Source organism: Scleropages formosus, chromosome 13, assembly GCF_900964775.1.
Source record: "Scleropages formosus chromosome 13, fSclFor1.1, whole genome shotgun sequence".
Lineage (NCBI taxonomy): Eukaryota > Metazoa > Chordata > Actinopteri > Osteoglossiformes > Osteoglossidae > Scleropages > Scleropages formosus.
This window is the reverse complement of record NC_041818.1, coordinates 22874091-22885498: the sequence shown is the minus strand read 5'-3', so window position 1 is coordinate 22885498 and position 11408 is coordinate 22874091. Positions and strand designations below refer to the sequence as shown.

The 11408-nt window shown below is 54.5% G+C and overlaps 1 protein-coding gene across 1 annotated transcript; it reads left to right on the top strand.

The window, feature by feature from the left end:
- The first annotated feature begins 7738 nt into the window (after window positions 1-7738).
- On the top strand, window positions 7739-10534 carry gpr101 (G protein-coupled receptor 101). Its single transcript, XM_029257625.1, has one exon. It carries the CDS (start codon window positions 8238-8240, stop codon window positions 9552-9554), a length of 1317 nt encoding a protein of 438 aa, XP_029113458.1. The 5' UTR covers window positions 7739-8237; the 3' UTR covers window positions 9555-10534.
- Window positions 10535-11408: the final 874 nt, after the last annotated feature.

The window sequence follows — 11408 nt, the reverse complement described above, 5'->3', positions numbered from 1 at the left end:
GCTATGGTAACATTAATTCATTTAGCTGACGCTTTCATCCAAAGCAACTTACAATTATTTAGCAATTTATATCTCTGGGTAATTTAGGGAAAGGATCTTGTTCATGGGTACTACAGCTGAGGGGGGGATTCGAATCAGCTGCTTTCAGCCTGAAGGGTGACGCTTCGAACCACCGCGCCACCTACTGGCTTGTGCTGACATCTCCATCACCTATGATTTTTCGTTCCAAACGTGCTTCTGAGCACAAACACCCGTGAAGAGAAGTTGAACTTTGTGGGATTTAATGGAGCATTTTTTGGAATTAAAGGCGATCTGTGGTGGATTTGCCAGGTGGGTTAGGTTCGCGGTTCCACCAGGAGCGGCGGTCGTTCCAGGATGGGAGTGGATGTGAAGGATGGGGTGTTCGTCCAAGAGGTGAGCAAAGGCACCTTTCCAGCGGAACCCAGGAGAGGAGGCGGTGCTCTAACCGTCTACGTCCCACACACCAGCCGTACGTCAGCAGTAGAGAAAAATTTAAGACCCCTATCTCTCCTCGCACACCCGTGGGCGAGCGAGGCTCTCAACAGGTGGGCGGTGCCCCCCGCAGTGACCTGTGGGGCATCGAGCGGCTCTGCGAGGCGTCGGCGCTAAGGAGCGGGGCAGACCTCCCACGGCCTAGTCGACATCCATGTTGGTCAAGGACTGGCGGATCCCGCGTCCAGATGGCCGGACGGAAACGAACGCCGGGGACCGAAGGGACCGCGTTGAGAGAGGAGCGTCGCCCATCCACAGTTAATGAGGGCACCGTGGGGGGCGAAGTGGGGCTGCCAGTCGGGGCTGAGGGGAGCACACAGGTAAGCTTTCCCAAACGGGGAGGCGGCGTGTGGCCCCCCCACCCCGCCGGCCCACCCCTCCAACCAACCTGCTTCGTACCGCCCAATCGGACGAGAAGTACGCGGCTGTGGCCCCGCCCCCAGCGCGAGGGCCCCTGGTCGCGGCAGCACCGGAGGAGGCACGCGGAGCGTTGACTTCCAACGGGAACCGAGCATCAGAGGCATCGCCGCGCCAAGGATGGCGCCAAACACCAGCGTGTCGCTTCGGGCTCTCGGCCGAGACGCGCGTCCATCGCAGGACAGCTGGTCCGCTTCCTGCGCCGTGGGACGCGATCAGAACGGGCTGAATTTGTGCCGCTACGTACATCTGTGACCCCTTATGCTGGCGTGTGCACTTTCGCGTGTACGAATGCCCTCGCGCGCACACGTGGGTGTGTGTGTGTGTGCGCTAGATGACGCGCGCTGCGACATGCATGAACACACATGTGTTCCTGCCCGTGGAAGGCAGGGTGGACTTGGCTCCACACGAACACACACTGTCCTCCATCTACAAAGCAATCGTGACCCATAATGCACTGCTCGCCCTCAGGGGGTATCCAGCGGTGCCCCCCCCACAAACACACACACTCACACACACTGATAGGCTCTCGTGCTGCTTGCGCCCAGAGGATCGACTGCAAGTTCATCTACCGACAACGAGGCCTTTTTCCCAAACACCAGACGCTCAAGGTGCAGAAACAAAATAGCAAACAAAATAAACTTCAAAGCGCTTCTCCCGCTCTTTGCGAAAACACAAGTTGAACCCAGTCTAAACACCTAAATGGGGAACATTAATAGGTTTTAGCGCGGAACAAGGCCGTTAAACACGCGCATGCATAACGTGTTGGGGCTCCGACCCCCCGCTGGGGGGAGGCATCACAAAGACCCCCTAACTGGCGTACCTCTGGGATCGCTAATGATTAATTAGCTTGTGTCATTAACTGAAGCAAATGTCACCCCAGCTTCCTGGGGAAGCTGTCACGTCGCGCGCACACCGGCGCGGCGCTCCGGGGGCGCGAGCGCGAGCCGAACGCGGGCGGCGCGCGCGAAAGCAAAGCGAACTCTGACATCTGGTGGCGGCGGGAGGAACTGCAGGCGGCGGCCGACGCGCTCCGGCGACTCGCACGTTCGGGCTTCAGGAGGAAGCGGCGCCGCTGCGAATCCCGCCGCGTCGAACTCCTCTTATTTCCCTGAAAACTTAATAACTCAGTCAGTCTAGGAAAATATTGCTGAAAGAAAGGTCATGTGACTCGGAGCGTCGCTGATCAGGTGGTGAAGATGAGCTCGAGATTCCGGAGTCTAATAATCAATGAGGTTCAACAGACACTGAAGCTTTTTAAACTAAGGCGATCCAGTTATAGTCGCGGTGCGCGATGTGCACACTGTCCTCACACATCCGTCATTTGTCCTCACACACTGTCCTTACACATTGTCCTCACACTGTCCTCACACATCCGTCATTTGTCCTTACACACTGTCCTCACACTGTCCTTACACACTGTCCTTGCACACTGTCCCCACACACTGTCCTCACACTGTCCTCACACTGTCCTCGCACACTGTCCCCGCACACTGTCCCCACACACTGTCCTCACACTGTCCTCGCACACTGTCCCCGCACACTGTCCCCACACACTGTCCACATCGTCCTCACACATCGTCCTCACACACTGTCCCCACACACTGTCTTCGCACACTGTCCTCACACACTGTCCTTATACTGTCCCCACACACTGTCCTCGCACACTGTCCTCACACACGGTCTCTCGACTCTGCTCCGGAACATTAGACCTGGAATTCTCTCTTCCTCAGTCTGGAACTGCTGCCTTGACACCTTTTTCCAGAACATTCTGCAACGTCAGCCCAGAAACATTGAATCTTCATCCTACAGCTCAGCTGCTGTTCACGCTTTAAACTCATGTCCCCTCAAGCCGCCCTGGTGCGTGAAACACAGCAGTCCACGCAGATCTGTCCGCAGCGTCTCGCTTCGCTCACGTGTTTATTCTCACTTCAGACAGAAGAGCGGAAAAGATGGCGCTTTTTCTTACCCACAATTCCACGGCGGTCACGTAGGTGTCGGCGGGTGACCGTCTGGCTGAAGCTTAGGGAAGGAGCGCGGGACATTCCACGGGACGTGGCCCACGAGGGACGGGGAGGTGCGGTCGAGGACCGTGTGTGGACCGGGATTCCGGCGCGGGGCCTTTCTACACGCGGATCCGCGCGCCGGCCGGGGGCCCCTCCCCCCATTCTTCGCTCTGCCTCGGGGGTCCCGGCTCAATAGCCGTGCGAGGAGAATGGGGGCCGGCGCTGGCTCGTCCGCATTAAGGGAAACGGCCCCGAGAGTCGGGCCATTAAACTGGGAGAGCAGGGAATCGCGCGCGCGCACACACACGCACACACGCACACACACACACACACAATAGCACACCTGTCGGCGACTTTCCACACTGTGAGCAGCAGTAATGAACTCATCCCTCCTCCTGAGACGGGGCCGCTCTCACACTCCATTCATCCCGCGCACTTCCACATGTGTGACCCCAACGCGATCGGAGGCCACGCGGCGCGGTCACATCTGTGTGTGCGGCCTGGAACGTGCGGGGACACGCTGGGACATGGGACATTTGTGGCAAGAAACACATACACAAACGCACACACACAGCTGCATCAGAACTTGCACAGTATGCGCTGAAAGAAACACACCTACACACCCAACATAGGATGGGACTTTTTTAATCCCAGCAGGGAAATCCACACACACACACACAGACACACACACACACACGCACACAGAGTACCTTAAAACATAGCAAAAAGGTGCAGAGTCACAGCCACAAAAATAAATACGTAACACATAAATAATAACAAATATCAATGAACATTTTGGACAATTACAGCTGGAATATTTCAAGCATCAAACGAGTGTAGCAGCTCTCAGGACACAAGGCTCTTCCCTGCTTCTCAGCAGAGGATAAACTCTCTCTCTCTCACACACACACACACACACACACGCGCGCGCGCACGCTATTCCCTGGCGCCCGCAGCCTCCCCTCGTCCCTCTGATGTCTCTCTCATCTCGGGCCGCTGCTCTCCTCCGGCTGCCTGCCTGTGAAGCTGGGGAGGGATGCTGGGCAATTACCTGTCGGGCGCAGGTAGGGGGTCCACATCCGTCCTGCCTGGGGACAGGACTCCTGTGTCTGCGGCGCACGTCCCTCGCAAGGACAGCAGGAGGCGCTCATCAGTAGGCGACGCCTGAAACGGACTCCTCTGAGCGCCGCTTCAGTCATCCCGACAACTATCCGTGCAGCCGGCCTTCACCGTAACTTTACCACGCTTGCGTTAACGTTACTAAAAACCTTACAGGGAAATTCAGAAAAACAAATACCGTGCAGTTATTTTAAACGGCCGTAACACCGTGGTAAAAAGGTTAAGTCCGATACAAATGTGCAAGCGATGCTTCTTTACGTCAGCAGGTGGCGTAGCGGTTAGGGGCACCGCGTTACACTCAAAATACCTGGGTCTGGCTCCCACCCCCTTGCTGTAGTACCCCTGGTCAAGGTGTTTATCCTGAATTGGCACAGTAAAAATTACCCCGCTGTATAAATGGGTAAATAACTGTAGGTAGAATAACACTATAAGTTACTTTGGAGAAAAGCATCAGGTAAACGGGTGGCACGGTGGCACAGCGAGTAGCGCTGCTGTCTCACAGCGCCTGGGTGGTGCGAGAGGATATGGGTTTGATTCCCATTCAGTCTGTGTGGAGTTTGCATGTTCTCCCTGTGTTGGTGTTGGTTTCCTCTGGGTACTCTGGTTTCCTCCTACAGTCCAAAGACATGCTGTTCAGGTTCCCCCATAGTGTGTGAGTGACAGAGAGAGAGTGTGTTCCACTCATGTATGGATGAGTGACGTAGTGTATCTAGCAGTGTAAGTCTTTGGGTGCTCTGGTTTCCTCCCACACTCCAAAGACATGCTGTTCAGGTTCTTCCATAGTGTGCAAGTGACAGAGAGTGTGTGTGTGTTTTGCTGAAGTATGGATGAGTGACTCACTGTAAGTAGTGTATCTAGCAGTGTAAGTCACCATGGTGAATAAGGTGTGTGGGCTCATAACACTACATAGAGTTCGTTGGAAGTCGCTTTGGAGAAAAGCATCTGCTAAGTGAATAAATATAATAAAGAATCAATGTAAGATGATCCTGTGTGTTTGTCATCATGGGGCTGTGAGGATGAGCATCCCTATGCGTATGCTCCCCGCAGACGGGGCGCTCGAGGCTCGACCCGGACTCCGGCTCGGCGGCCCGCCCCCCGGGGGCCGCTCCTGTCATCGGCGCCGTTTGACGGGAAGCTCGTCAGCTAGAAAGATTTAATTAAAGAGCACTTTGGGGCGGCGGCGCCTTTCTTCGCGCTCCACGCCACAACACGACACGCCTGAGAGTAATTAGGCCGGGGGGTGGGGGGCTCCGCCGGCGGCTCAATGGGGGGAATCACCCTGCTCTCAATGGAGGGCCGCATCTGAGGAGACACTTCATTCTCCCGCACTTGAGGTTTGTTGTCTTTTGTGCCCATCAGCCCATTGAGGAGGCATTTCATGCAGCTGTAGCGGCGCTAAAAGGCCTTTCTGAGGCGCCGTGAATGAATGCGCTAAATGTGTCCATGGCAGGTAGCCCTCGCCGCCAGTTAATGCGCTCAAAGGGCCCCATAGAGGCACTTTGCGAGGCTCCTTTGGACACCGAGGGCCCTCGTCAATCGGGCACTTCTCTCTTTTGTCGGGGCCGCCCCACTTGGGCGCTCGCAAAGAGCTCCCCGTGACAATGGCTGCCAGGCCCGCGGGGGCAGTCACCTTCAGGGGCAAACATGGGTAATTGCTTACAAACTGTTTGGGGCCCCGCAGACAAACAGCATTGTGGCGGCTGCTCGAGTGAAGGGGGCGGGGGCGGCGGTGGGGGTGGGTGCAAGGGGGGGGGGTGTCTTGGCGAAGAAAAAAAGGCCCCGGAGAGGAGTTTGCAGTGCTGGTGTCAATCTGTTATCTGTCTGTTTGTTTGTTTGTCTGTCCCTTTATCTGTGTTTCTATTTGTTTGTCTGTCTCTTTATCTGTGTTTGTTTGTCTGTTTGTTTGTCCTTTTGCTTTTGTCGGGGAGAGTTGGTAGTGTAGTGGTTAGAGCAACAACCTTTGGACCTAAAAGTTGCAGGGTTGAGTCTCACCTCCAGCTGTAGAACCCTTGAGCAAGGTACTTACCCTGAATTTTTCTAGTAAAATTACCCAGCTGTATAAATGGGTAAATAATTGTAACCTTAGCATTGTAAGTTGCTTTGGAGAAAAGCATCAGCTAAATGTTTGTTTGTCTCTTTATGTGTGTTTCTGTTTGTTTGCTTGTTTGTCTCTTTATTTTTGTTTCTTTGTTCTTTTATCTGTGTTTGTTTGTTTATGTATTTCTATTTGTTTGTCTGTTTCTTTGTCTCTTTATCTGTATTTCTGTTTGCTTGTTTGATTGTGTCTCTTTATGTGTTTCTGTTTATTTGTCTGTCCGTCTGCTTGTCTCTTTATCTGTCTTTCTCTTTGTTTGCTTGTTTGTTTGTTCGTCTGTCTGTCTCTTTATGTGTTTCTATTTGTTTGTCTGTTTCTTTGTCTCTTTATCTGTGTTGGTCTTTTTATCTGTGTTTCTGTTTGTTTGTTTCTTCATCTGTGTTTCTGTTTAAATGTTTTTCAGTTTGTCTGTTTGTCTCTATCTGTTTCTGTTTGTTTTTATGATTGTATGTTTGTCTGTTTATCTCTTTGATTGTCAGTTTCCCCTTTTATCCGTGTTTCTCTCGGTTCACGTTTGTCTGTCTGATTGTTTGTTTATATGTTTGTGTTTTCTGTTTGTCCGTTTTTTCAGTTTGCCGCTTTATCTGTTTCTGTTGCTCTGCTTGCGTATCCATTTGTCTGTTCGAGTCTCATTCAGTCCGAGTCAATTTGGTTGAACCTGTGTGTCTCATGGTAACTCGTGACACTTTCTGTGTGTGTGTGTGTGTGTGTGTGTGTGTGTGTGTGTGTGTGAGAGAGAGAGAGGGAGAACAGGGTGTGTGACTGGACTTGCATCCTGTTCCCTTCCGCACATCCTATATCTCCAGGACAGGCTCCCGACCACCGCGACCCTCCATCGGACAAGCTGGATGTGCGGATATCACTGCATGATGTAGGAAATATGAAGCTGAAGATCTGATCCACTAGATGGGGCTGGAGATGCCGCGTGGTTTGTACTTTCTGCTCTCTTGCTTCTCCACCTCACACACATCCGTTCCGTGCTGCGATGTCTGCGACTTCACCGCTGCTTCGTGGCCACAAATGCGCTCCATCTTCATGACCATAAATACGACACGAGACACTGACGGAGCGCCGCTCTGTGGAGTTTCACAGTTACGGGTCCCTGTAGTCAAGCGGGTCTTTTTACTGCACCGGCTGGGGTGAATTACCACACTTGAACTTGGCTGAACTTGTGGCCCCTGTGTGACCCAAGGTCTCACACACACAAACACCGAAGGGTGTGGATCCAACAACACTGCACTGGGCTCTGAACACCATTCGGTGTCTAAAAATCATTCGCCTCCCTTTCCTTTTTCCTATTTTATTTTTGCTTTATTTTGTTTTATGTGCCTGGATGCTGTTCGTCTGGACACACGGAAAAACACCACATCCACATCCACATCCACGCAGAGCCACATCCCACAGAGGAAGCGCTGTGGCAGCGGGAGCGCGCCGCCGAGCGGGAGCGCGCAGCCCGCGGCGTTCCAGTCGGACGCGGCGCGACGGAGGGAAGGAGAAGGAGGAGGATGAGGAGGAAGATGAGGATGCTGCTGCTGCTGCTGATGCTGCTGATGGTGACGATGCTGGTGCCGATGCGGGTGTGACGGCCGCTCGAGGTACCGAGACCGTTTTGTAAGCTCGTGCTCCTTTGACGTTTTTCCGGCGCGAGCTGAGCGAACGCGCGCCTCCGGATCCCCGCTTCACGGACGTCGGCGACATTTTGACAGATCGGTGTCTCCGAGCGCGTGCGTGTCGCGTGCCGCATCCAGGCTCGCGGAGACGACGTCGCGGGAAAAGGCTTACTCCGGCGCGCGCTTGCCACGCTGACGTCCGCGGCGCATTCGTACCGCGGTAACGTGTGCGGTAGCGATGTGACCGGTGCGGTGCGGCGAGGCTCCTTGTTAAATGGCCCCTCGGCGGCTCCTTCCTCGGCCTGCCTGCCTGCCAAGGAGCCCAACCCCCCCCCAAGAGAGAGCAGTGAACAAGAGAGCAGCGAGTTGAGCGGAGCTGTTGCGGAGCTCCCGTTTCTTCATGCCACTGTCCCCTAGCTCTGCGGAGCGCCAGCGGGTCCGAGGGCCCGCCCGGCCGGCCTGCGGCTCCCCCCCAGCATGCCGAGCTCCCCGCCCTCCGACGCGGGCGGTAACTCCAGCGCCGGGCCCTGGGACCCGGGCGCCCCGCCCCCGTCCTCCCTCCTCGACAGCGCGGTGAAGATGGCGCTCATCTCGGCCATCATGTGCACGTCGCTCTTCGGCAACGTCCTGGTGCTGCTGGTGTTCCAGCGCAAGCCGCAGCTGCTGCACGTGGCCAACCGCTTCGTGCTCAACCTGCTGCTGGCCGACCTGCTGCAGACGGTGCTCGTGATGCCCTTCGCCGTCGCCGCCGCCGTGCCCAGCGTGTGGCCGCTGGACGGCCGCCTGTGCCAGGTGCTGGTGGTGCTCATGCACCTGTTCGCCTTCGCCGGCGTCAACACCATCATCGTGGTGTCGGTGGACCGCTACCTGGCCATCATCCACCCGCTGTCCTACCCGACGCGCATGACCCCGCACCTGGGCACCAACCTCATCGCAGGGACCTGGCTGGTGAGCGTGCTGCAGAGCACGCCGCCGCTCTACGGGTGGGGCGCCATCGGCTTCGACCGTCGCCACGGCGCCTGCGCCGTCCTCTGGTCCTCCAGCGCGTCCTACTCGGCCCTGCTGTCCGCCCTCTCGTTCTGGCTCCCCGCCGCCATCATGCTGGCCTGTTACTGGATGGTGTTCCGGGCGGCCAGGAGGCAGAATGCCCTGGTGCACCCGATCCACAGCGGTCACCAGCAGGATCCCAACGCCACCACTGCCACCGCTGTCCCCTGTCCCGCCCCCCAGCAGCCGCCGCCGCCGCCGCCCCGGGATGGGCCCGTTTCTGCTGGGAATCGGCCCCGGGCGAAGCACAGAGGCTTTCAGTACCACTGCAAGGCGGCACGGGTCGTCTTCATCATCATGGCCTCCTACGTGCTGAGCATGGGACCCTACAGCGTGGTGGGTACGGTGGCGGCGCACTCGCATTCCGCCGTGCCGCCCTGGCTCGCCTCGTTGGCCCTCGTCCTCTTCTTCCTGCAGTGCTGCGTGCACCCCTACATCTATGGCTACATGCACCGGAGCGTGCGCAAGGAGTTCGCCGCTCTGCTCTGCGGACCCCTCCTTTGCAGGCAGGACCGCCGACACCGCCCGCCGCGGGGCTCCGCCCTCGACTCCGGCTCCGCGGCGACGGACGGTCGCTCCGGGCGCCTGCACGTGCCCGGCGCGGCCCCCCGGGTCTGCCCCTTGCGCACCTGGGAAGAGGGCACCACCTCGTCGTCTCCCGCCGAGAGGAGGTCCAGGGACAGCCGCAAGGAGACCACCTCCCTCAGCATCAGCTCGGAGAAGGAACTCACCGTCCACAGCAAGTGAGGCGTGTGGCCCGTCGGTCGGTGTTCCTGGTAAACACGGTACTTGACAGCATTGCCATCTTGGTATAACCTACAATATCACGGGATGCATTTCCTCAGTTCCTACCGACTCCAGGGATAACGTGTTATGCTAATGTGATACACACACACACCTCTCTCGCTCTCTCTCTCTCTCAAAGGCTGCTCAACCCCTGGTACTGGCCACGTGGCTCCACACAGGCACCACCAGTGTGTGCTCAAAGTCACATTCAGCCAGAATGTGCAGGTCACCCAAGGATCTTGGCAAAATGATGCTAAATATTTTTTTTAAAAAATCCATCTCAGAGATGCTGGGCTGTGGGTTTGAATCCAGCTCAGTTAGCATGGAGTTTGCATGTATTCTCCATGTCCACCTGAGTTTCCATGGATGCTCTAGTCCCCTCCCACAGTGCAAAGACAGCTTGAGTGAATTAGTGACTTTGAACGGTCCTGCAATAGACTAGCGGCCTGTCCAGGGCCTATCCTGCCTTATGCCGTATGCTTCTGGGATAGGCTCCTCGTCACCATGATCCTAGACTAGGGGTTGATGAAAATTGGGGGGGGGGAAACTGATTCTGTAAAAGGGCAGCGTGTGGGAATCATTCATGAAATTAGTTTAAAGTTCAGGTATTTCATTTATTTTCCCATGGGGCACCAGTAAAGAATGCAATTTCTTACCATGGTTTACAAGAATATAAAAGGGCAGCTTTACTTGTCACATGATGTGGAAAGAAAGATTTTGTGTCAATTTTCAGCCGCGGTCGGTGTTAATATTATATACACCGCTTAAAACCACACTGATGTGCACCGGTGGGCAGGCAGACGGACACACGCAGACGGACACACGCACACGCACGTCATTTTGTGCCTATAATTCCCACCTCTAATGTATTTTTACACAGTGGCAGAAAGTCATCTTTGGGGACCACAAATGATGGATGAAATTGTGTGACCATGTTGTCAAAGAAGGGGGTGCAGTAGCGTGGTGGGCTTGAGTCCTGCTTGGGGTGCCTTGTGATGGACTGGCGTCCCATCCTGGGTGTGTCCCTTCCCCCTCCAGCCTTACGCCCTGTGTTGCCAGGTTAGGCTCTGGTTCGCTGTGACCCTGCTTGGGATAAGCGGTTTCAGACAATGTGTGTGTTGTCAAAGATGCAGCTTCACTTGCAGCTGCGTCTTTTTCCCCACATCTGTCTTACATCTCAGCCTCAAAAAGCGTCAGCTTTTAAGCGCAAACCAAAATGTGAATCGATATAGAGGTTCATGCAGGAAAGACGTTTGGCCACGTGACTCTTTCTGAAGACCCCACCTTCACGAGGATGCTCAAAATGTCTATAAAGTAATAAAAATGTACATTTCTGCATGAACCCCGCACACAGCCCGAACAGTCCCACAGACAGGGCACCCTGAACAATAAAACAGTTCAAGTTCTGTATCATTTTAAAGACCATGAATATTTAATTGTATTTGAGTCAAGACGGACTGTTGTTTGAACAGTGATTCTCTGCTGCGATTCGTTCTCAGTGCCATTCAGAAGCTGTTTGACTCGTGTTTTGTTCCTGTTTGACAAGATGAAACTGAGTGACCGCATAGCAAATAAAACTATTGTAGTGAAATACAAAGTAAAGAGTACTGTAAGGAACTTGGCAAAATGTACATTTTTAGTTCTATCAGAAGACAATCAGGAGAAAAGCAAAAGGAACATTTGTAACTCTCAGTATTCCATTTAATATCGTACTGATGTTATTTCTTATGTGATATTTATTTTATGGTAGTACATAAGAACTATGATGTTTTATATACTATTGTAACTAAGACTATGTAATATTTATACTGTGCG